General features: G+C 56.4%; 1 protein-coding gene across 4 annotated transcripts; it reads right to left on the bottom strand.

Moving 5' to 3' along the window:
* Positions 1–3,672: 3,672 nt before the first annotated feature.
* MYO1C (myosin IC) lies at positions 3,673–25,042 on the bottom strand. 4 transcript variants are annotated; one of them, XM_077165464.1, is made up of 32 exons: positions 24,733–25,042; positions 18,018–18,173; positions 17,781–17,896; positions 17,029–17,227; positions 16,867–16,947; positions 15,445–15,624; positions 15,266–15,364; positions 14,961–15,074; positions 14,803–14,874; positions 14,293–14,412; positions 14,095–14,177; positions 13,716–13,821; positions 13,524–13,604; positions 13,169–13,260; positions 11,846–11,940; positions 11,717–11,763; positions 11,506–11,586; positions 9,427–9,532; positions 9,196–9,313; positions 8,473–8,586; positions 8,317–8,393; positions 7,877–7,945; positions 7,691–7,775; positions 7,439–7,598; positions 7,084–7,167; positions 6,297–6,390; positions 6,157–6,212; positions 5,887–6,022; positions 5,738–5,808; positions 5,551–5,648; positions 5,355–5,454; positions 3,673–4,912 (listed from the first exon to the last, which is right to left on the bottom strand). In XM_077165464.1, the coding sequence occupies exons 1-32, from the start codon at positions 24,805–24,807 to the stop codon at positions 4,886–4,888; spliced, it is 3,192 nt and encodes a 1,063-aa protein (XP_077021579.1). In that variant the 5' UTR covers positions 24,808–25,042; the 3' UTR covers positions 3,673–4,885. The 4 variants fall into 4 exon arrangements, with proteins under 4 accessions (XP_077021579.1, XP_077021581.1, XP_077021582.1 ...); XM_077165466.1 differs by lacking the exon at positions 24,733–25,042 and adding an exon at positions 23,842–23,941; XM_077165467.1 differs by lacking the exon at positions 24,733–25,042 and adding an exon at positions 23,838–23,918.
* Positions 25,043–25,317: the final 275 nt, after the last annotated feature.

The following is a 25,317-nucleotide window of genomic DNA, read 5'->3' on the forward strand; positions in this document are numbered from 1 at the left end:
CCTGCCAGACATCCTGCTAAATGTCTTTATGTGGATCATCTCATTTAATGCTAGCAACAACCTTATGGGTAGGTATTTTACAACTAACTCCATTTTACAGATGAAAATCCTGGAGCTCAGAGAGGTTAAGCAACTTGTCCAAAGTCACACAACTGCTGTAGTGAGGAACTAGGATTCAAATCCTAAAGGAGAGCCAGAGCTGTCAATCACTGCTATATTTTTAGAATTCTGGAATGGAAATCTTGGTAAGGAAAGGGTGAGGGACAGAAATCTATGTTAAAAAAAAACATCTGTCATACCTGGTTTATGACCTGTGAATAACACAACTCTTCCTGACCCCCTCCACACACTCCTGGGTCTGCTTACTTGAGGATTAGGGAGGGAAATCTTCCCTGCTGTGTGTGACTCATGGTGACCCTGGTTTACTCACAGCGTGTCACCATGTGCTAGCAGCAGAGGCCATCCCAGTGTGAATTCCAGCTCTTTGGGAATGAGAAGATCCTGCTCTTTATTTCCCCAGGAAAGCAGGGTCTTTGGGTCAGGACCTGTCTCGAAGACTGCCTCCGGGGATCTAAAGCCGTGCCTCCACCCACCCCCCTCGAGGCACGCGGTTATGACTATATATATTTATTTTAAAGAAGAAAAGGGAAAAAATGAACAAAAACCATAACTGAGTTGGAAAAGCAAACAAAGAGACAGAAGGGGCAACCAGCCCCAAGCAGCCACTCAAGTGGGTCCTTCCTGGAAGCATAGAGAATTGACAAATTTGGTGGGGGGCATAATGTAGAAATAGGAGTGGCTTTTGGAAAAACTAATTAATTCCAGAAGTAAGCAAACCCACTGTTCCCCCACCCGCCCACCTCCTTTCTCTCTTCCTCCTCCTCTCCTCTTCTGGCCCCTGATAAGCCTGAGATCTGCCCTACAAAGAAAGTGAACCCTTGCTGAGGAATATCTCTGCAAGGAGGTGGGTGAGATGGGGTAGGTGGGAAGGTACCTGAAAAAGAATGAGATGTGAAAGGTGAAAAGAAAGAAAAGCTGCCCCATCTGAGAGGAAAACACCAAAGTCCTCCGTTCTCCAAGCCACAAACCTGAACTGCAAAAGGCACTCCTTAGTTTAGAAATAGAGGAGGGCAGAGGGCAACAATCTGCCTACCTACTCTCCATCCTCTGAAGTGACCAGAGGATGTAGCTGTCAGCTACAGTCCTGCAGGTTGTAAGTGCTGCACACTTCCAGGGCACTGGGTAAATGGTACCCACTGGAGCGGAGTGACTTATACTTACTTTCCCCTTAAAAAAAAAAAAAAAAAAAAAAGGCTGAAAAGTTTATTTGTATCAGGAAGGCAAAAATTGCTGTTTAAAGGGAAAACTGACAGTTTGTGTGTGTGTGAGAGAGAAAGTGGGGATGGGTGGGGAGGGAGATGGGAACATAAACTTCTGCCCTGTTCTCACTCACATATGGGAACAGGGAAACAGGAAGGAAACAGGGAGATTTCCAAGTGTCTGCTAAAGATTCTGGACTATGAAAAAGAGAGCTATCTCATCCCTAGTGGGTAGCCCTTAGTTTTGCAGAGACAAGGACCACTCTCAAAAAGTGCAAAGGCACGGTCTGGAGGCAGGCATTAGGAGAAAATTCTGGGGAGAAATGTGAGGAGACTCCGAGAAGCGTGGGGAAATCGTGGGTGCTGGAAACACACACACAGGAGGCTGGTCCTTCCTTGTAAGGTCAGAGAAATGTTTCCAGAGGCCACATGGCTGCAAGGCTTTTGAGAACAAGGCTGGAAACTACTCAACTTTGAATTGTTTGCTTTGCTGCAGTGTAAACCCCCCTCATTGCATCTGTCCTTTGCGAAAGTGTGCTACTTACACTAATGCCTTTTGGGGGATGGAACCAAGCCCCCCACGCTGCTCCTTGCTTTGCACTTGTTTCTTCAGCCTGGAACACTCTTGCCCCTGAACAGCCTGTTTAAAATTGCAAACTGCACACCCAACACCCCCCTCCGCTTCTTTACTTAATTTTCTTAGCACTTACCATTTCTAATATATTACGCATTTTACTCTTTTATTTATTGTATCTCTTCCCCTCTGAATGTATGCCCAAGAGCAAAAGAAATTTTGTCTTTTTTGCTCCTGTTTCATCCCAAGTGCCTAACAGAGAGCTGACACATAGTAAGTAAGCATTTATTAAATATTAGAGGAATGAAAGGAATGGATGAATGAATGGAGTCCTGTGGAGGCTGTTACCCAGAGCCAGAATTAGCTCCCTAGAATTTGTAGATATCTCCTGGACGGCATTGGATGTCTCTCAGGATGTGAGCTGGGGTGCAAATCATTATGGGTTATGGCTCAAAAGGACAGAATGCCCTTAGCTGACATCTGATAATATGTGCAATGTCACTCTCAAACACATTCCAATTTGCTAGAGAAAGGAGTGTAGTTGCAGTTATAAAACTGGGAATGGCACCTAACTCAATGCCTATCTTATCTACCAGCTTCTTGGAGCCACTGTCACTACTGATAGAGTGGATAAGTTGTGTTCCTTTCATTTTCCATAGATAAACTCCCCCCCCCCCCCATAGATTAACTTTTGGTGGAGGTGTCAGAATCCAGGTGCATTCACAGGATTGTCAGTCAAGCCGCAGATAGCCATAGACTGCGTGGTACCTCGTTCCTTGAGAACTTTTGCCCTAGGTGATGAATCTAAACTCCTCTGGCAGGTAGCCTGGCCCCAAACCAACCTTTTCTTACCTGGAAGCCCTGCACACACCATTCCTTCTGCTCCCAATGCACCTCCCTCAGGAAAACTCTTAGCCATCTGCTGATGAACTCTGGATGTGGCTGATCTCATTCCCTTTTTTTTCTGGGGATAATGCTGATTTTCTTTGGGGGAGTCATTTGCTCCCATTGTTGGTCCTTGTGGTTGAGTGGGTGATTTGTGTCACTTTTTGCCTGGGGGTGGGTGGGTGGTGGGGGCACATGACCCAAGCCTGGCCAGAATGTGCTCTTCTCCCTACAACGGTGGGGTCAGGAAGGAGGCACCTGGTCCAAGTTGGGCCACCGAGAATCAGCTGAGATTTGGGTCTGAATTATTGGGAGAGGGGTTCTTTCTCTTTTGGGCTCCATTGCTCATTGTAGAATAAAAGCCTGGAACTGCTGGTGGCTGTTGCTCCTACCATATGGGAAGGTCCTGCCTGAGAATGAAGCCACCAGAGGGCTGAGCCAGGGGATCGTTCCACACACATTCCTACAATACTGAGCACTTGGACGCAGCTTTCCCTAGAACTATTAGGTTGCTAATGCTAATAAATGCCTTGTTTTGTCCAAGCCAGTGTGGGTGGGGTTTATCACCCCTCACCCTGACCTGAGGAGTCATCTTCTCATCAGTGTGCCTCTTGGACTGTTTCTGTTCACCATCCCGCTTGACCAGCTGAGGACCCTGTGGGCAGGGACCATGCATGAAGGATCCTTCCCCACTGCCCACAGCAGTGAGCCAGGGGCAGCAGGCTTTTAGTAAGCAGCTAGTGAAAGAGCGCGTCCATAGTACAGCTATTGGTCACTTCTACTCACTCCCCCCAGGAGTTGTCCTGGGGACGAGGCAAAAATGCAATACGAGGCTCCAGGTTACCTCCTAGGGGCCCTCTCCCTTTCCTAATATTCACAAGAAGACCAGTGTCGGCAAATTCATATTGCTTTATTTAGTGTTTCTCTGGATTACAGAAGTGTCAGCAGTGGGCTGAGACCCCCCAGGAGAGCACAAAGGTGGCTGGGTAGCCCCCGGGCCCTCTGGGCGGAAGCAGCAGAAAGAAGTGATGCCCCTGCAGCTCCTCCCAAGATCAGCCCCTTCCCCAGGCTCCCAGGCCAGGGATGGAGTCAGAGGCCAGGAAAGGTCCTACACCCCTGAGTTGGGGCTGAGGTGAGTGGGCAGTGTGTTTGTCACCCTAAGGCACTGACTCAGGCAGAAGTGCTCCTCCCGCCTGGCAGCACCCCCAGGGTGACTGCTGGTTAAGGAGCCAGATGCACACTTAAGACATTCCCTGTGTTTGACTGGGCTCCCTGTCCCTGGGAGAGGCAGTGTGGTGTGCTGAGGGAAGGGCTGTGGTCCTAGCTTTGCCCCAACCTGCAGTGTGACCTTGGGCAAGTCCTTCCTGTCTTTGGGGCTCTATCTTCTGTTCTGTAACTCCAGAGGGTGGACTAGATGATCACTCAGAGTCTTCTAAATTCTGTGGTCTAAGACTCCTTTCCCCACTCTAGGACCCCCTCAGATTGGAATGAAGATATTGAAAGGGCATTCTTAAGGCAGGAAGAAGGGGTCAGGCTGGGATGGTCTCAACCTCCAGGAGGAGGAAGGAGTGGGCTGCAAAGGTGCAGGTGGGCAAGCGGACAGATGAAAGATGGATGGACAAGGTGCCAAGGGAACAAGGAGGAGGGTGGCCTGGGCAGAGAAGAGGGCCCCAGAACCCAGACCACTCACCCTCCCAGCTGCATTCCCTGCCCTGCTGGAGTCAGGGAAAACACATCCAGTGTGTCTTGGGGGGAGAAAATGGCTTTTTTAAAAAATAGTTTCCTATAAAGCATCAAAAATTCTCAGAGAAAACCTCAGCAAAAGTTCCCTTCTCTCAGATATTTGGCATCAGTGGTGGGGCTGGCATGGCTTGCTCTAGCCCTGGCTTTCCTATTGCTGTGGCCCGGCCTGGCCCACTCCTGGGGTAGCTCCCTGGCCCCCGCTTCTCCCCCAAGAGAGGGGTGAGCAGAGGGCAGGAGTTTGCAGGTGGGCTTTGAGGTGTCCCTGGGTCCCTGTCTGGAAGCTCAAGTCTTTGGTAACTGGGAAGGGGAGGAGGGGATAAGCAAAGCATTAAGGAGGTGGGAGAGGGTCCAGTGGGTGCCTTTATCACCGAGAATTCAGGCGAGGGGCCACCTGTAGAGCGGAGGGAGAAGCCCATGAGGTAAGCAGGAAACGGACAGAAGGTGCTCCAGGCACCTGTATTAGCAGGTTAGATCCATATAGCAGAGATCTGGGGCTGGGCGCCAAGTAGCCTTGGTCCCAGGACTCTGATCCTATCCCTGTAGGAGTCCCTGCCCTGGCCAGGGTGGGTCTCTTCTCCCACCCAGCAGTCTCCACCACCCTGGGCCTCGCCAACTTGCCCACAGTGCCATCTTCATGGCCCTTGGCACCCTGGGGCTCAAATGCCCCCCGCCTCTGGATCTCAGGGGTGGGCAGTGGGATGAAGGAGGCAGTGTGGTGTCCTCTGGATTGAACCCACGGTGTGGGGCTCAGGCTCTGCGTGCTCACAGGAGGCCCAGCCCAACCCTAGGACTGTCTGTGGGGAAGCGGGGATGGCCTGCCAGGCCCCACTCACCACAGCCAGGTGTCCGTTCTTGGCCTTGGTGATGAGGAGCTCCGAGCCGGGGGTGAAGTCAATGATGCCATCCCTGCCGGGGCCCCCTGAAAATGTGATGCTGGGGGAAGGGAGTAGTGAGGACTTCACGTGGAGGCAGCACCCCTAGGGCCTGCCCTGTCCCCGAGGCACACGTGTGCCCCTCCGCTCGCCTCACCTGCCCTGGTTGATATTGATGTTGTTCACACAGTCGGCGCTGAGGGCCGTCTTGGTCAGCGTCTCAATGACATGGTCACTCTGCAGCACCACGTCCCCCTGGGGCACCCAGAAGGGTGGAAGGATCAGGCCCTGCCCAGAGCTCGAGGGCCCACCCCTGCCCTGCTGCCCAATCCCCAACCCTGCACCTTCTGCTTATTGTCCTCACGTTGCACGTGAAGCACAAACAGGCTGTCACTCAAGCTGCTGACAGAGATCCCTGAGGGGGGAGGGCAGGGGTCAGGGATCAAAGGTCAGAGATGGGGCCTTCCCCATTCAGCCCTGGACTCTGGCTCACCGGTCAGGTTGGCGTAATCGATCCTCTGCTTAACTTTGGCGTCCTCCACAATGACCACAGCATTGGGTGTCAGCAGCAGCTGCCGAGAACGAGGCTTGTAGCCCTTGCGGTCGTATTTCACTATAGGCACTGCATACTGAGGGCAAAGGAGAGGGTGAAGGACAAAGCAGGAGCCAAGGGCACTCCTCCCTTACCCTCTGTCCATACCCCAGCCAGCCATACCCGGGCAACAGAGCAATGCTGGACTAAGGGCGGCAAAGCAGGGCTCACCTGGATGGGCTCAGAGCCCAGGGTTTGCAGCACTTTGGGGCTGATTTCATCTGCACCTGCAACCCAGACAGAGGAGCGGGAGGTTAGAGGAGAAGAGAAGGGACCGGGAGGGTTTGAGCACCGGAAAGTCAGGGGCTCACCTAGCCGTGTGCTGATGAAGAGCCTGGGGACACTCTGGGGATAATTATCCTTCTTGCCCTTGAAGATCTCACTGGCCACGGCCTTTTGTTGCAGCTGAGGAGATAAGTAGGGGTGGGGACCATCAACGCCCAGCCTCAGGAACAGGACAGCCTCCCTCCCTCCCCCTATGTTCCCTGCACCAAGAGGATGAGCCCTGCCACCAACACTCCCGTCAGCCCCTCCCCTCTTCCTCACCCCTAGACCCAACCAACCATGGCAGAGAGCTCCCCACAGTAGTCATGACAGCTCTGTTGGGTTCCATACCCGAATTGGGGACGAATCCCTACCATATCAGGCCCTGGAGCCTCAAGATTCAGTTCCTGCCTGGAATCTTGAAGCTGGCTGATTGCCAATACTAAAAACTACATGTTCTCTGAGCTGGGTGGGTCCTTCAGCATCATCCAATACAAGGTTGGAAAATACAAGGCACATCAGCCACCACCATCTGTCTCTGCAGCCATGGCCAGACCTGACCAACAGATCGCAGCACTGTCTCCCTCAGAGTGAACATGCAGCTTCAGGGCAGCCTCAACCATCCAAGTGGAGTTCGCCCACAAGATGAATCCTGTTTGCCATCCCAAAATCTACTCAAGCCTCTGCTTCATGCATAAAACCAAAAAGGGGCTGGGATCCACTTGAGATCGGGTGATACATTGGGGTACAGGGCCCCTCTGGGCCAGCATTCCTTATGTGATGCCCGATGCCTGGCCCCCTGCCCAGGGCACCGCCACCTCTTGCTCTCCCAACCTGCTGCTTCCACTCGGGGCTGATGCTCCGGCAATACTTCCACACCATGTTCTTCATGCACAGCTCCCGCAGGAGCTCTGAGGCCTGTGGGGAGGAGTGCAATCAGTTTCCCCATCAGCCTGGCTCCCTTCCCACTGAGAACATCAGCATATTCCTACACCAGGCTTTGCCTAAGTTGTGCCCCTCAACCTCAACAACAGCGCCATTCCTGAGTTGTTTCTCTCAAAAGGACTTGTCCTTTATGGTTCAGCTCCAGTCCTCCTCCTTCAGGGAGCCCTCCCTGACTGTTCCCATGATCGCATGACAATCAGGGCCCTTTTGCTGGTCCCTAACTCAGTACAGAGGGTCCACAGACCTCACGCAAGGCAGGTGGGGGTGTGGGCCAGGAGGTGTCCAGGACATTTCGGGGCAACTGCCGTCGCAGTTTGAGCAAAAAAGAGGTGCGCACGTGGTCCAGGAAGAAGGCGTTCTCGGGGCATCGGGGAGCGTGGCGCAGAATGAAGCCGTGGATGAGCCTGAAGGGAGAGTCCAATAGGCATGGGGGTAAGAATGCTGGCAACAGACCACCCCTCCCCACACGCACACCCTGCTGAGTCCCAGGACTCACCGCCGGATCGTCTCTGCTGCCCACTTCCTCTTGGCCGCCTTCCTCCGGTCCAGTGTCCCACGCCACCATGACTGGATGCAGATGGCTGCAGAGACCACAACTGTCTGACCCCTACCCCCCCCCCCTTCATGATGGCCTGCTCTAGCCCTGGCTCCACCCTGCCTGAAGACCCCTGAGCCCGCAAACCTGATCGCTTCACCCGGAGGAATTTCTGCCGCCAGTGAAAGCCCCTCCAGGCAGACTGGATCTTCGTGGCTGTGATTATGGAAAGAAAGTCGATTGGCCAGAGCTCAGAGGAACCAGCGGGGAACCTGGCATGGTCAGAGCTGAAGGAGTGGCATGAACGAGGGAGTGGCTGAACTAGCTAGTGAACGAGAGGATAAATAAATTCAGGGAGAGTAAATGCAAGCATAAGAGAGAGCAAACAAATGTGGAAAGATGCTTGGAATTTGCATCCGGGGGTCCGGACAGATGGTGAGTGCTGGGGCTGGACAGCCTATGGAGGAAGAACTGAATCTGGACCAGGTGGACTTTCTGGAGGAACCCAAATGCAGCGACCCCCTCCCCTGGCCCCCAGAACAGACCCCAGTGGGAGGGGAAGCAGAGGGCGAGGGTCTCACTCTCACCCAGGCTCTGCCGCCGGACCTCCAGGGCATCCTCTGTAGCAAACAGCGTCTTGGGGAAGCGGATAAAGACCTTGGTCCTGGAGGACAGACGTGATCAGCCCCTGGGTCCTACCCCTTCCTCCCTCCCCCTGCCCCCCTGGCACGGGCATCACTCACCGGCCCATCTTGTACTCCTCAGGCTTGTAGCCGAGGTGTCTGACCAGTACGGCCACCCCTTCCTGGGGCCGCCCTGCCCAGGTGGGCCACGTCTCTGGGCATAGCGACTTGTACCTGGGGACAGGGAGGAGCAGGAATGCACCCCAGCCCTGGCCCTGGCCAGTACCCTTCTGCAGAGACCCAAACCAGCTCTCCTGGGCACCTGCTGGGAGCTGACACTGACTCACAGAAAGCCTAGGAGACCAGTGTTACCGCCCTCATTTAAAGATGAGGGAAACTAAGCTTATCTGCCTAAGGTCAGAAAATGGCTGAACTGGAAGGCCCACCCTGATTGACTCCTCAGACCCCTAAGTCAGGATAACCATAAAACTTCTCTATCCCCTCTAGGCTCCTTGAAACCTGTGCTCCTGACAGGCTTGTTACCTTCTGCCTCCGGTGGCAGGCATGCTGGCACGTGTCTCATGCACCCTCACCAGGTGCTCCGTGAGGGCGGGACCTAAGCAGGCCTGCGGTCACATTACCAAGCTTCCCTAACGTGAGTCAGCGTGCAGGGGGGCACTGGCCCGGGTCCCACAGCACCTCTGAGCCTCAGGGTCTTCATTCTAGTGAGAATCCCGCTGCTCCCCCCTCATTCTAGTGAGAATCCCGCTGCTCCCTACTAGCTCTGGCGCTCGCCCTACCAGTCCACGCCCTCACCGGGGCTGAGAGCCAGGCCCCGCCCACCTCTGCAGGAAAGCCTCGTATTTGCGGCGATAGGCAAATCCGGCTCTGCGAACGCGAAGGTTCTCCATCAGCCCCAGGTACTTCACCTGGTGCCTAATCAGCACCTCATCAAAGCGGCCTGCGGGGGAGAGGCAGTGGGTAGGTCAGTGGTCCTGTGCTGGCAGATGGCTTGACACCCCCGCAGGGGTGACCCATGCTCCACCCCACCCCCATGCGGTGGCAGAGGTCTACCGGGCTGTTTGGCATCGTTGGGCTTGATGCAACGGATGTAGGCAGGCTCCTTAGACTTCAGGATCTCCACCAGCTGCAGAAGGCTCATCTTGAACTGGGTGGCGACCTGATAAGTCAAGGGTGAAAGGAAAGTTGGCTGGGGCAAAGTTCCCTAGGGTAAAGCTGCACCAATTCCCACGATTGCTCCACCCCTCTGCTGCCCTTCCTCACCTCCTATCTCACCAACTATCCCTCAGAATAAAGGGACCAGACTCGGCCTCTTATCCCTCTGCCTGGGCTACAGACCTCAGCTTAGGAACCTCAATCCACTGCCTAAAAATCCTGCTCATCACAACCTCGATCCTACATCTCCCTTTAGCAACCACCCTTTTGCTTTCTAGAACTTCATGGCTGCATTCCCAAACAGGGAGTCCTTTATCTATGCATTCAACCAAAGGCGTGGTGTATGCGGGGAGCTACAAGCAGTGCAGGGAAGCCACGGGGAGTAATATAAGATGGGGCTGAGAGCCAGAAGAGGCAGTATCATGACAGGACTTGAGAATTACATTAGGGAGACTAAGACTTTACCCTGAGGGAAACAGGGAGCCACTTAAGAATTCGGAGTGAGGGCATGACAGATCTGCACTTTGGAAAATCATGATAGCACATATGTGGAGGATGGGTGGATGTGGGTACAAGGGAAGCAAGGAGTCTGGGGTGCAGCTGGTTGGCTCAGGTAAGAGATTACAAAGGACTGAACTGGAACAGTGGTTATGGGGAAGAACCTGAGGGAAAAGAGAGTATTTCAGATGACAGAAACTGGCAAGACCCAGTGGTCTGAATGAGGGAGATGGGGGAGAGGGAAGAGCCTGGGATGCCACCCAGGTTTATGGCCTGAGGCACTAAGTGGAGGGTGCTCCCCATCCTGAGCTCGGGATGCAAAAAAGAGGAGGCTGGGTACCCTCAGGCTCGTTACAGACCAGTGGAGTATGGGGTGCCCGGGGCCATTTGGGGGAGGTATCTGGATCCATATACTCTGTGGCTTACTGGAGAGGCTGGGCAGGAGTGGTTACATAGGCAGTGTCACCGGGCAGATGCTAAAAGACGTCAAGAGGTGCGGGGGGTGGGGTGGAGAGTAGCAAGGGACAGGGTCCCCAGACCCTGGGGAGCAGACTGCCTCCACAACCTCCCTCCCAAACATGTCTCAGCCCATGGCACCCTGGCTTCCACCTCACAACTAAAGTCTCTCTTACCAGCTACACTGGGCCCTGGTCTTGCCAAGCCCAACAGCTGACCTCTGCCCTCAGCTCATTGGAGCTCCTCCAGGGCACCTGGCTCCACTGGCCATGCCTGCCTTCCCAAGCTCCTCTCCTGGCCTCTCCTGGACTCTCTGTGCATCTGAGTTGGCCCGTCCTGCTGCCTGCAGTGCCCATCCATAGGTCCATATGGCAAACACCTGCTCATCCCCAACTGACCTCCAACGCCTCCTCCTCTAAGAGGCCTTCCCTGGCCCCCTGCCCCTTCCACTCAGGCAGTTTGCTGTTCACACTTCTGTGAGAGTACCTATTCAATTTCATATCCTAGGTAAATGCCTGCTACAAATGTCTGCTGACTAGGTGAATGCTAGCAAACATCTCACAGAGACACAAACACGCAGACTGGTACACATGCATGGGTGCCCACAAGTAGACGTACACACAGGTGCCCACAGAGACGGGTGCACATGCATAGATGCCACACAGAGACAGGTGTATATGCATAAATGCCACATAGAGATGGGTGTACATGCACAGGTGCCCACAGAGGAATCCCACAGAGAGAGAGAGATGTACACAAATGAGTGCCCACAGACAGTCAAGAAAACACACAGGCCCCCACAGAGACAGGTGTACACAGAGGCACACACATGGGGGTAGGCACAGATGCGCCTATGGGCAGCCTCCTACAGACAAGCTCACACACCCACTCCCAAACTCCCAGGCTCGTGCAGGCACTTATCCGCGCGCGCACACACACACACACACACACACACACACACGCACGCACACACGCGCGCGCGCGCGCCTCCTCTGGTCCCACAGTCTCCCACAGTCTCCGCACCGTCTCTGGCCGCTTCTTGTCACTGAGCTCGCTCCGGTCGAAGCACTGGCTCATAATGGGATTCTCCGAGCTGCACATGGTCTACGAAGGCAGAGCAAGGCATCCCAGGGGGAGCCCAGAGACAGTCAGGGTTGATTCTCAGGGCAGAGATGCAAACGGGGCTGTGGGTACCCCCCCATCCGAAGTTACAGGTTTTCCCCGGAGTCCTCACCTCCTTGAGGTTGCGGAACAGAAGGTCATTGTTCTTGTCCAGAAACCCTGAGAGGGGAGAGAAGCTGTGAGGTGAGGGCACGCCTCCCCTGTCCCGCCCCCTGTGGGGACCCAGCCCCAGGATTCTTACCGGCCACGCTGTAGGTCACCTCCCCAGCGTAGTGCAGAAGGCGGAACTCACCACGGCCCAGAGATTTCCTAGTTCTCTGGTCAGCCAGCTTGTGCCTGGGGGTAGCAGGGAGAGGAAACTACAGGTCTACAGGTCGCTGGCCTGAGCCAGGCCGAGGAGCCAAGCCCACTGGGCGGAGGGCTACTCGCGCTATCTCCAGCTGTTCCATGACTTTGCTCAGAAGAATGAGAGCTGCCCACTGCATTTTAAGACTAGAATCTGCCCCCAGGAGATTACTTAATGTGTAAGCATATCTATACCCTTTAGCCCATTTTCTACTTTTAAGAACTATTTCAAGTGACTGATCAGAAATACAAGCAGAAATTTAAGGCACAGAGATAGTTGTGGCGGCCACTAGTTATCCAGGGAGGAAGCTGAAGGCTGGCCAGGGGTCCTGAAGGCTGGGTGAGAATGCTGCAGCATCTCTGGGCTAGAGGACCATGCAGCTATTGAAGGAAGTGTTTTGAGGAAATTTTTATGTTGGAGGATATAGGAAAATACTCAGGATATAACATACGCTGAGGCATATACACAATACGTTCTCAACTACAAAAAAAATGTACAGAAAAAGGCAGGAAGGAAATGCCTTAAATTGTTATGACCTTGGAATGATGATGACAGGATTACAAATGACATTTGCACACATCCCAAGTTTTCGATAACGAGCAATATGATTGTTATAATCAGAAATAAGTTTTAATTTGTTATTAAGCAAAAAACAAAATAAAAAATCACACACACATGACAAAAATCTTTCCTGGCTCTTCAACATATCAGACGTGTGATAACCTTGGACTAGCGATTACACCTCTTTGAGCTTCGGTATAATGGCGACAACGCCAAGAATACCACCTTAAAGGGTCGCTGGAGTTAGACGATACGACCTACACAAAATCTGCAGAGCTGAGAGAGGACAGAGGAGCTTGTATCTGTTTCTATCCCTCCCCACTTGAGGGAAATCTTTAACTAAAAAGCAATTTCCAAATAAGGAAGCTAAAAAAAAACAATCTTAGCAAGTTTTCTTCTCAAATAAGAATAAGGAAGAAGTCATGCTACTACTAGCTTCTTTCTTTGTGGATGCAGGGTGAGCTGCAGCTTTGTGCAACTGTCCCTAACTCGGCACCTCCTCTGTTATCAACTTGTGGCCGCTGTTTTATGATTCTTTAGCCATTTCTGACTTCCAGCCAGGGCTGTGCGTGCGTGGGCCTGGCAGGGGCCCCAGCCTTCCACAGGCTCTGCCCCACGGTGTGCCCTCGTCCCAGGCAGCCCCGCCATCCTGCTCACGTCAGAAAGTGTGGGTGGTGCTTGATGGTGTCCTCCAGCTTCTCCAGGAAGGTCAGATCCGTGGCCTCCCCAGGACGCAGACACTCCTCATCCTGGGGGGTGTGGGACAGGGTGAGAGATGGACCAGGGAAGGGGATGGAGAGCATAGGAGATTCAGGGGCACAGTGCGGGGAGGCGTTTCACAGGGAGCTTCCAGATCAGGCCAGCACCTCACTGCACACAGCCACACAGCCCTGCCCTGTTCCTGCTTAAGCCCAAACCCAGGCCCCCTGTGGAAAGGCCTGGAGAGCAAGGGGAAGGGGTGCCGTCTCCCACCCAGTCCCCAACGTATGCCTCGGAGGAGCAGGGGACTCACCAAAATGGAGATGATGCCCTTGAACTTCTCCTCCACCAGGTCACAGATGATCTTGTTATTGAAGTACTGGACAGGCTCCCACTGAGGGGGAAGGGATCAGAAGGCACCTTCATGGGGTCCTAGCACCCTCTCCCCTTGAGATTCTGAGCCTGGGCCTCCAGTGGTCCAGGGGCACCCCCAGCCTGCACTCACCGCGATGCCTTCTGCCTCATATTCCTCCTGCTCCGACTTGAGGGTGAGCTCAATGAAGAGCTGCTGCAGCTTTTCGTTGCAGTAATTGATGCAGAACTGCTCAAAGCTATGGGGGAAACAGAAGAGGCCACAGCAGTCAAAAGGGACACAGGGCCAGGAGCAGGGGAAGGAGGGGATAAGGTAAGAAACAAAGTGCAGGACCCAGAGTGAGTGGGGTGGGTGGGGATAGGGGGGTGGCAGGGAGAGTCAGGCAGGAATAACAGAAGCAGAGGACAGAGGAGAGTGCCCAAGAAGGACCACAGGGAGGACGTGGTAGGACGCCCAGGAGGAAAGACAGGCAGCAGGAGATGGGGGCTGGTAGCAGACAGGTTGCCCCTACCTGTTGTGCTGAAACACCTCAAAGCCGTAAATGTCCAGGAGCCCAAGGACCGTGGTGCTCCGCCAGCTGGGGCTCTCAGCATCCTAGAGCCAGGCATTGGGCCAAGAGCGTGGGTCCCAACGCTGCCAAGACCCTGCCCCAGGCCTCCCTGCCCACCCTCCCTCCTGGCCTGACAAACAGCATGGGTTAAATCCCCACCTCAGAGGCCAGCGACCTGTTGATTTTCCCAACCAGCCAGGTAAAAGTGCGACTGTAGACAGCCTTGGCAAGAGCGTCTCGTGCGTATGCAGCCTGCTCCAGGTTCAGCGGGCTCAGGAGCTGGAGGCACAGAGGAGACAGGCAGGTCAACTCCCCAGGCCTCCTCCCCATCAGGTTCAGGAAGATGACCAAGAAACTATGACCACCTGGCCTCCCCGTTCCTGGCGAGCTTAGGGGTTGGAGAGGTGGGGCAGTCAGGGGTGGACACAGTGGTCACCCCAGAGGGAAGTACTATGGGGACAAGAGACCTCATTCCTGGAGGTAGGACTCTTGATTCCAGCCTGTCACCCTCGTCCTGTGTGACCCTGGCCAGCTCACTGTGTCTCTCTGAGCTAACAGATTCTGTCTGCATTATGTTGCTCCAGCACTGTTGACAACAGGACCAGCAGGGCAGACTGTGCTGGACACCTGCTCCCCCTACCCCTTCCTGAGACAAAGGCTTGGTCTTACCTCTTCTCCCTTGGCGATGATCTTCCTGTGTGTCAGGGCTTCCCGCAGCATCGAACCTCCCACGCCAAGGAGCTGCAAAGGGTGGGTGGTTGGGCATGGTGAGGGTGCTTCCTTCGCCCCAGTTGCCCCTCCCCTTGCCCTTTGCCTGCCCAGCTCACCCTAGTCAGATACTTGAGCTGGTTCTCGGTGGTGACCTGGGCATTGCTCTCCTCGTCGGCAGCAAAGTGAATATTGCCCAAATGCAGGACGCTGGCCACGATGCTCAGCAGGTCCTGGGGGAAGAGGGAGGGAGTTCCAGGAGGGGCAGAGAGCCATAAGACAGCAAATGGGGGATGGGCAGAAGGAGCAGGGAAGAGGAGGGAGAGGGCTTGAAAGAAGTGGAAGTGGGTTCTAAAAGTAAGAGGTGATGTTGGGGAGGGGAGCGGTGACAGGAGGAAAGGAGAATCCCTGGTGGAAGCCTTACCTCCACTTCATCCTCGCTGAAGTCAATGACCGTCAGAGCCTTCCTGACAACCTTCCAGTCATTCTTGTCATTGATCGAGGAGACTTTGGCACACTGGCCCTGGGGAAGGGACACAGCTGGGTGAGCGGCCCTGGCACTGTGCCACTGTGAGACACCTGTCCTGCCTGCCAGCCACTCACCTTCACCAGGTACAGGTAGCTCTGGGGGTTGCGTTCCAAGCCCAGCCTGCGCAGCGTCTCCTCCTCACCCCCCTCCAGCAGCTGGTAGAAGATGTGGAAGTTCCTCTCGCCATGATTCTGGTGCACCACTCGGGACTTCTCTAGGAGGTAGCTGAGGATGTGGCCACCCACTGGGGCCCCCTGTGGGCCAGGCGCAGAGAGCGGTCAGGGGACTCGTGATTGGAGCCCACTTTCCTCCCTTCCCTGTACTTCTGAACTGTAGAACTGGCCAAACTTGGGCTCTAATTCCAGCTCTGGCAGTAGCTGTGTGGGCATGGGCAAATGGCTTCTTCTAGCCTCAGTTTCTTCATCTAAGACATGGGGACATTCAATCCCAACTCAAAGGGTTGTCATAAAGACAGCCTGCTTGGTAGCTCCTCTTGAATGCCTGAGAGGCATTTCAAACTCAACAGGCCTAAAATTGTAACCCTGGTCTCCTCCCTCTTCAAACTAACTCCTCCTCGTGTTCTCCCCTCTTGGATCACAGCAATTCCATCCTTTTAGTTTTTGAGGCAGAGAGATTTATAGTCATCTTGGAAGCCTCTTTTTCTTTCAAACCTTGTGTCCAATCAGATAGCAAATCCTGCTGGCTTAACCCTCAACACAGAGCCAGAAGCCAACGACTGCTCACCACCAACCCTGCCACCACACTGATTTAAGTCCACATCCCCATCTTTCACTTAGACTAGTCCATCAGCCTCCTAACCAGTTTCCCTGCTTCCAAACCAGACCCCTGTGATCTATGCACAACACAGCAGCTAGAATGGCCCTTTTCAAAGGAAAGTTGGATTATAACAACTTCTGTTCCAGACCCTCCAATGTCCCCCCCATCCCCGCTTTCCACTCGGTGTGAAAAATCAAAGTTCTTACAAAGAACACAAGGGCTGGCACCATCTGGCCTCCCTGACCCACCTCAGACCTTCTCTCTATTCCTCAGCCCCTTGCTCTCTCCTGCAGCTACTCTGGCCTCCTTGCTGTCCCCTGAACACACCAAGTGCCTCTCACCATAGGACTTTGCATGGGCTATTCCCTCTGCCTGGAATCCCCCCATCCCCCCAGGTATCTGCATGGCTTGCTGGCCTACCCTACATACTTTATTTAAAATTGTAACCACCCCACCCCTCAGACATTTCCCATTCCTTTACCTTATTTATCTTTCCCATGACACTTGTCACCTAATTTATTATTTTTCTGTTTACTGTCTACTTCTCCTGGGAAGTAGATTTTTATCTGTCTGCTTCCCTGCTGCACTGCCAGCATCTGGAACAGTGCCTGGCACACAGTAGGTGCTCAATAAACATTCGCTGGTGCCAAGGATCTGGCTGGTGGGTAGCTAATGGATAGACATCCCTTTCCTCCCTTCCCTGACACACCCACAGGTACCTTGAAGTCAAACTGCACATCCATGTACTTCCCAAACCGGCTGGAGTTATCGTTCCGGAGGGTCCTGGCATTTCCAAAGGCCTAGAAGTAGGCAGAGATATGAGGGAGGTCTGGCATGCATCCCTTCCACCCACCCCCGCCCCAGATGCTGCTGTCCCTCACCTCCAGCACAGGATTGCTCTGCAGCAGCCGGTCACGCACGGCGCCTCCCCGCTCAGGGGCCGGGCAGGTTTCAGCATAGAACTGCAGCAGCCGCTTGGTGGCCTCTGTCTTGCCTGCCCCGCTCTCTCCCGAGATCATCACAGCCTGGTCTCTGCGTTCTGTGCGCAGTGCCCGGTACACAGTGTCAGCCACCGCAAACCTGGGGGCAGAGGCTTATCAGGGAGAACATGGGGTGGGGCCCAAGTGGTTGCAGGGGGTGGGAGGGCCTCTCAGGAAGGAATTCAGGTGCTGTTCCCATATTTGGCTGGAGATCACTTGTGGGCAGGAGTCAGTATGGACCCTTGAGGATGGGGGTGGGGGGTTCCCCAAGAATGTGCATTTCAAGGGGAGACATCCCTCACAGCTGAGGGGGGAGGCTCACTTTGCGAAGGAGGATTGAGGGATGTTAGAGTCACTCAGGTGGAGGCTGGACTCACTCACAGTTAAGACTGGGGGTTCTTCAATAGTGGGAGGGGATCAAAGAATCCTTAGAGTTGGGTGTAAGTCATGGATGTGAGTTAGGGTGGGGGCTGGGGAGGTCCCTCCCAGGTGGAGTTGAGAGTCATCTCAGGTGGGGGTTGGGTTCACTATAGGGTGAGGGACTGTGAGATTCCTCACAGGTGTGGATAATGATTCATCCCAAGTGGGAGCTCAGAAATCATTTTAGAGGGTTGGGTGGGGTCACCCTAGGGTGGTGGTTGGGGGTCACTTACAGGTGGGGTGGCACTTCATAGAAGCTGACACCACGATACCGCTCCATGTGCTGCCGGCTGTAGATCTGTAGGTCCCGGTAGGGGTTGACAGAGACCAGCACGGGGCCAATGTAGGTCTGAGGGGTTGGGGGAGAAGGGTCACAAGTTTATCCCAGAGGCTCCTGGTATCTCCCTCCCCACTCAGCCCTGCATCTGTGGCTCCCAATACTGCCACCCATCTTTCCTCTTGGGGCTCACATAAATGAGGTTCTCGCGGAAGCGCCGCCGCAGGTTCTCAATGAAAGCTGCCTCACTGGTGAAGTTCTCCAGCAGCACAAAATCTTGCACCCCCACCCGGTCCCGGGCGGTCAGGGCACTCTCCATGGTCACCCGCACGCCGTCACTGCCCAGGGCCTACAGGGGAAGGGTCACAGGAGATGGGCAGGGCCAGCTGGGGAAGGCGGGGCTACTCTCCCCTTCCATCACAGCCTGCAGGACTGAGAGGGAAATCAGGGGGGCCCGACACAGGACACAAACATGCTGGATACATGGGGCCAGGCCCAAAGAACACTGAGCACACAGGGCACAAAGAACAGAGGCCAGATGGGCACAGAGGAGCCAGACACTGGTCATCTGGCACACACAGGGCATAGAGGACATGCGAGAAAGGCCACGGAACCCAGCAAGGTGCTAGTTTTGTTTGGGGTAGGGGGTCATGAGAAAGAACTCCTCAGGATAGTGGAAAGAATGCTCTGTGACCTTTCACAAGTCCCCTCCTCTTTCTTGAGGAAGAGGTTGTTAGACCAGGTGACCTCAAGGCCCTTAGCTCTGGGCCACGTGTGACAGGTGCTTTAGAGGACAAACAGCTCAGAGTGAATTCTGCAGGTAGGGTGGGGCCATCTTTTCAGCTCCCGCCTCCCACCAAAATCTTCAGGGCCAAAGAGGCCACCTCCTGGCTATTGGAGAAGTTTCCCCCAGAGTGCCTCCTGCCCCAGGTGGCTTCAACACCCCCTTGGAGAAGTGGGTGGCCATCCCTCCCATTGCTGCAGCCACTCCCTCCCCTCCCCAGACACTCTCCTTCACTGAGAGTCCTGAAGTATCAAGGGGGTGGGGGTTTCACCTTGGAAAGCCCAGGAGGGGCCGAGCAGGCTCAGCAAGGCCCACAGGCCACACCCTGAGGGCTCAGATTTCCCTTCAAAGAGAGCCAGGGGGCTCTGGTAAATTAAGGATACGACCAAGAGTGTCAAGGGTCAGAGAAGAGCAAGGTAATGATGATACTGGGGGCAGTAGGTCCCAAAGAGGTCACCAAGGTCTTCTCCAAGTACAGACGGCCCAGGGCAGAGGCGCCCTTCGGAGCCAGTGGCCTGCGCCTCCAATCCCGCCCTAAATCTGCTGCCAAATCTGGCTGCAGCCCCCGCCCCCTTGCCCTCAGGGTGCGGGGCCTCTGCCCCTAGCTGTCCCAGAGAGCCGCTCGTCCGGCCCCGGGTCCGAGCGCACCGTGGCGCTACCCGCCTCGGCCTCCTCCCCCTGCAACTTTCCGGGACATTTTTCCACCCGAAATTCCTGGGCCGCGCCCGCTTCCTGGCGGGGCCGAGGCAGACCCGCGAGGCAGGGAGGGAGGCCCGGGACCCCCTCCCCGCCCGCCACCCCCGCTCACCGACGCCCGGTAGCGCATCCTGCCCGGCCGGCCTGGCGCCCCGCTCCGCTGCCCGCGCTCTCCCGCCCGGGCTCGGCGGCGGCGGCGGCGGCGTCAGCGAGGGAGGGGCTGGCCCGCCCCCCGCGCCGCCCCCTGGCAGGCCCAGGGGCGCGGGACTCCCCTGAACTTCCCCGCCCACCCCGGGGCTCGGACTCCGGGGTCCCTCTCGGACTGGTGGGGGTGGGGTAGGGACAGTGGGGACCTCCGGACCCGGGTGGGGGCGGCGGGGGTGGGCGGGCGAGGGGCGGGGCTCCTGCCGGGCGGGGGCTCCGCCTGAGTCAGGTTTTCCAGGAGGGACGTCGTTGGTTCCAGGGTGGGGCCCGGAACCCGGGCGGCCGCCGCGTCTACACTGACCCGGAACTCACTTCCGGGCCTGTGTCTACACTGCGCAGCGGGGCCAGGCGCGGACGAGGACTCAGGACGACGGGTCTTGAGAGAAGCAGGGTTTCCCTTCCCCCCTCACGCCGACTTCGAGTCCCGGGAAAAGTTAAAAATAGAACGAAATGTCCAAATACGGCCTGTGCGCCTGGGCGGGCGGAGCCTCGACGTAGGACACTGTCCCCACCAGACACTCTGGGGGGCCCAGTTCCAAAACCAGGGGCTTTGGGGCCTGTCAGACATCTCTGGCAGGGGGTCCAGCAAGAAAAATCTCTAGGTCCTCGCGTCAGCACGAAGCGCGCGCCCCAGGGGCGGGGTGGGCCACAGCCAGGTGCCGCTCCTACGGAGACCTGTTTCCCCATCTGGGAAATCTGCGTCCAGCTTCCAGCATAGGAGCCGATACCCCTCTCTCCCATCCTGGACACCCTAACTCGGTTCTGTGTGCCCCCAGGGTCCCTCATCTCTCTCCCTCCTCTGGAAGGGGGCTTTTTCTCGACCCACCCCAGACCCACCCGTCCCTAGGCCCCCAGTGCTTGGAAGAGGCTTAATTAGCTTTTTCTAGGAGCATGCGTCGCGCAAGTCGCTTAACTTCTCCCGGCCTGTTTTTAGAACCTTAAAATGAGGCTAAAGGGCTGTAGGGGAGTCTAGGATAAAGCGCTGAAGTCCCCTCCCAGATCAGACCCCCCATAAACCGCACTCCCCCCGTCTCTCTCGCCATGCATTCTTTCCTCACAAGCTTCGGGCAGACCTACTAAGTGCCAGGCCCGGGGCCAGACGAGTGACACTTCTTACGTAGTGGGGAAAGCCCCTGAGGCGTGTCAGCGCCCTGAAGTGCTTTACAGTCCTTGGGAAGTACTGGTCCGCCACTTGACAAAGAACTTACTACAAGCGGACACTGACTTGTCCTAGGGATAAAATGGCAGAGGTGGGCCCCAAAGTTCCCCGCACACCCCCCCCCCGCGCCCCACCTCGTACCCCGGCTCCCTGGGGAGGGGGTGAGGCTGCGGCAGGTGCGGGCTGCAGCCTCGTGGGGATGGCTCATTACCTCCGAAAACAACAGCCCGGCCGGAACCGCGGCCCGGGGAAACCCGCGGGGGGAACGCCAGCTGGGAGATGGGTGGGCGCGACCGGGGGCCTGGGGGAGGCGGTAAAGTCCGCCGACAGGGGCGGGCGGGGGGCGGAGCACCCAGGTTTAAAATCCAAAAAGGGCGGGAGGGGTCCCAGCCTCCAGCCCACCCCGGCGGTAGAGAGTGTCTTAGGAGACCGGGGGGGCGGGGGGGGATGCGCTAAGAGAGCACCCCACAACAAGCACGGCTCCCTTTCCTCCCTCGGCGGTGGGGTCCACCCGGCTCCAGCACCGGTGTAGGGGGTCGGAGAGGAGGGGGCTGGGAAAGAGGCGGAGCTTTGCGGCCACAGTGCCCGCCCTGCCCGTGGCCGCGTCAAGCGGCTGGAATGAGGGGAATCCGCGCGTGGCGGGGTCCGGCCGGCCACCCCCACCCCGGAGTCGCGCCGCGCCGCCGCATTCCCGGGATGCCCGCGGGCGCCTGAGTGGCCACCGCCTAGCAGCGGAAGGAGGGGGCGTCTCCGCCAGGGGCGGGCCTGAAGAGTAGCCCTAATCCGCGCCTCGGCCCCGCCTGCGCTCCGCCCCGCCCGGAACCGTCGGCCAGTCTCGCCGTAGACGGAAGCGCCCGCCCCGCGGTTGGGGAAGGGGCGAGAATGCTTGGGAAACTAGCGAAGGCTGCAGCGCGAGGCGCTTCCTGCGGTCTGAGCACTTTCTTAGGTTATTCCCGTTAATACCCCTAGCCAGGCCACGAGAACTCTCATTATTAATCTCATTCTAGACTGGGGCCCTGAAGTTGGGTAGGTGAAGGGACGAGTGCAAGGTCTTAGGGACAGAAAACGCAGTAGGATTGGAACCCAGGAACCAGAACACCTGCTACTGCTGCAGCTTCCTCCTGACTTCCTAGCCTTTCCTCTCGGCTTTACACGGCTATCCTGCCTTCCTCGGTGACCCTATGACTGCAGTACCCAGCACAGGTCCCTGTCGGTGGGCTGTGGTTTTGCTGACAGGCAGATCTTGGGAGTAGAAGCTAGGCAATGGGCCTCTGGGACTCCCCTTCCAGCAGGGCCCTGGGTCCAGAGGCGGGCTGCAGACTGGGGCGGGGCGTAATTCCCAAGGTGGGGAGGTGTTTCCCAGAACCGCAGGGAGGGTGAGGGCCCAGCCCACCTGGGCCATTCAGTGTCCTTTACCTAGTGTCAGAGATGTGGGGGAAACCTGTGCAGCCTCAAAATTTCCCCCAGGGCCATGCAATGTGGAGAAGGGTGTTCTGAGGAACTCCAGGCCGCTGCTATAAACTGACCCCCACTGAGGCAGTCTCCTGAGGCAAGGGAAGACAATCACAGCCTTAGTCAACCCCTGGGCAGAGAGCAGGTACTTGGCTTTTATTTTATCAAACAAATCTTAGGTCTGGGCCCAGGCTACCCCACCGAACACTATTTCAGGTTCAAGAGAATTGTTGCGAATGAGAAGAAGGTGGGGAGCTGGGGGGCTCTGCCCTCCTTGATCACAGGACCCCAGCTGGAGGCTGTACATACCAGTTCCAAAACCAGGGGCTTTTGGGCCTGTCAGACATCTCTGGCAGGGGGTCCAGCAAAACTAAACAGGGCACCTTGCCTCCTAATCTATCCTCTTTGTTCAATGTCCTTTTTGTCAGAGATACCTCCAGCTAGTCATCCCTGCCTGGCACAAAAGACCTGCCCTCCTCCCTCTGCTCTTCACACCTGCTAAAGCCTCATTTCTGCTCTTCCATCACTGATTTTCCTGAACCCTGGCGGCTGCCTTCTAACTGGCCTTCCAGCCTCATCTGGTTTTCCAGAATCCCTCCAATCCATTTTCTCACAGTAGCAAGTGATATTTTAAATGCAAATCCAATTAATTAATACTTGAAGCTAATATGCAGGAAGGGTTTATAGGGCATCCTCCCTGGTAAGAACTTCACACGACTGCTTCTGGTCATGCTGCTGCATATAGACTGCAGTATCCCCCCACTGCCTTGGGTTTATCAATATAGCTCCCATGTCCCTGTGTGATAGAGCGGGTGGATACCCCTCTCGAGACGCTCCCCTCCACATATACACAGACTGGAGGAGATGCTTTTGCCTCTGCCTCCAGCCCCACGTGCCTCTCTAGGTTTCTTTGGGCTTCTGTGCCTTTGCACCTGCAGCTTCCTCTCTCTCCCCCTCCCCAAGGCGACTGTCTCCTAGTCATCCTTGGAGACTCAGCTCAGGTACCAACTCCCCCGAGCACACAGCCCCCCTCCTTATCGCATCACACTCTAATCACATCACACTCTAATCGCCTGTTTCCTTGTCAGCCTCTCCCATAAAACTGTTGTCACCCGGGGCATACGCCCAGCCAGTCATACTGTGGGGGCTCAATAACTGCCTCCTGGACGCTGGATGAATGAATGAATGAATCACAGAGCCCGGGAGAGTGAGCAGAAGCCGAGTGTGCCGGGAGTCGAGTAAGGCTGTGGGCCAGTTGTTTTCCTCATTAACTACTAAGCCCCTCAACCCGCTACACTCAGGCGCCCCGAGGCGTGCGCGGAGAACTGGGGCGGCGGGGCGGAGAAGGGGAAGGGGCGGGGCTCGGGTGGTTTCTCCGGAACCCAAAGGCAGAACAAGGCTGCCAGAGGGGCCGAAGGCGCGCAGGGTGTCTGGGTCCTACACCCCAAGCCGCTTTTCCCCGCACTCACGTTACCGACAAGAAACTAAGTTCTCACCGAACTGAGACCCGGTGCCACTCATTCCCGGTACCTCGCGCGGGCAGGCCCAACCCACCCTCAGCCCGCTGCGATCCCACGGCCGGCGACCCCCACCTTCCGCACGGTTGCGCCAGGCGGGTTTGGCGCCCGACCGCCTGCCCTTTCTCACGTTCCGCCAGCCAGCAGAGGCCTCCCGGGACCCCGCGGCCCCTGCCCGCCTCTCGCCCGCGCCCCGCGTACCCACCGGCTCGGGTCTTCGGGCGCGCGGGTGGGGGCCGGGCTAGGCGGCGTGGCCGGCTCGAGAGTCCGCGGCCCGGGAACGCTCTCCCCGCCCAGGGCCAGCCGGGGGCTGGGCCGCCGCCTGTCGTCATCCCGGGCAGGGCCCAGACCCGGACGCGCGCGCGCGCGCATTCTCCGGCCCCGCCCCGGTCGGCCTGCTGGTCCTGGCCCGCGTCAGCGGAGACTTGGTGCTGCACACCCCGCAACCAGTGCCCGGACAAGCCACAGTTACACATACACACTGACCCGCACCCTCCTCTGGCCAGCGACGCGGCCTGTTCGCTGCAGCGCTAGGTTGGGTGGGTGCGCCTGACGGGGTTCTCCCTCCTCATCCCAGGGCCCCTTTGTGTCCCCAGAGCAAACCAGACTCTCCCCTGCGTGCCGGGCCAGGGCAGCGCTCCCCATTCGTAGCCACCTGTCTCCCTTCACACACACCCCCACCTCCGCTTACACCGCTGCTCTGAGCCAGTTCGAGTTCGGCGGCGTCAGAAAGGAAACGGAGGCATTAACTGAGCCCGTACTATGGGCCTGGAATTTTGCATGCATAATTCCCTTGACCTCAAAGCAGACCTGTCGGTTAGGTGGTGTTATGCCCATTTCATAGTCTAGCCCACTGAGTGAGGTTCAGGGATTTGGAGAAGGAATTCTAATCCAGATCTCCACTTTGAAAAACGCTGCTCAGAAGACCTTTAAATCCTTAGTCCTTCCTTCCACTCACCCCTTTTGTCCAGTTTCTGCCCCTCTAAGCAACAGAGCCTCTCCCCACTCACCTCCTTCTGGGTTTGTTTGAGAGGGGACTACAGGACCCTAGGAAGACACTCCCATTCTTCCTCCCAGCCCAGAATACCCAGCTTACAAGCTTGCAGGTCCTGTGGGGATGAACCACGCGGATGATCTCCCCAGTGGGTATCAGTTCCACTTGCAGTGCCATCCTGCCGTGCAGACAGCCAGCTTGCTGAGCAGTAGTGTCTCTGAGTGAATGGCCGCTTGCCCCGGGTGCTGGATCTGGCCGCTTCTAGAGGCAGGAATCGATGGTCTCACGCTGGGGTGGCCACTTGGTTTGGCTTCAACTCCAGTCTCAGGGGATGTGGCTGGTCCAGCTCCTCAGGACACAGCTGGAGCAGCCCAGGTCTGATTAGGAGGCCCTTGGTCTGATTGGGAGGCAGCTTGGGACAGGAAGGGGAGGGGCTGAGGGATGGAGGAAATGCTTGTCGTCCCAGGTAACTAGAGGAGCTAATACAGCCACCCTGGGGGACCCTGGGCTCCAGGTCAAAGGGTAGAGAAGTTTTTCTTCCAGCAGCTCTATGGAATCTCTTTGGTCTTAGTTGGAGAGCACAGTGATCACTCCCTATGTTAGGACTCACATCCTTCCTTAAGCCAAGGGGCGCCCGCCTCTCCTCCTTGTTCCCTCAACTTGCCTGCCTCCCACAGCAACAGGTTT

This window comes from Tamandua tetradactyla, chromosome 6 (assembly GCF_023851605.1).
Source record: "Tamandua tetradactyla isolate mTamTet1 chromosome 6, mTamTet1.pri, whole genome shotgun sequence".
NCBI classification, from domain to species: Eukaryota; Metazoa; Chordata; class Mammalia; order Pilosa; family Myrmecophagidae; genus Tamandua; species Tamandua tetradactyla.

Excerpts from the sequence above, each read along its gene's own strand:
- MYO1C (XM_077165464.1), bottom strand. The coding sequence starts at position 24,807 with ATGGCACTGCAAGTGGAACTGATACCCACTGGGGAGATCATCCGCGTG. Across the intron at positions 17,897-18,017 it reads TCCGCGAGAACCTCATTTAT|ACCTACATTGGCCCCGTGCT; the intron begins GTGAGCCCCAAG and ends CCAACCCCTCAG. Across the intron at positions 11,764-11,845 it reads GGTGACCTACAGCGTGGCCG|GGTTTCTGGACAAGAACAAT; the intron begins GTAAGAATCCTG and ends CTCCCCTCTCAG.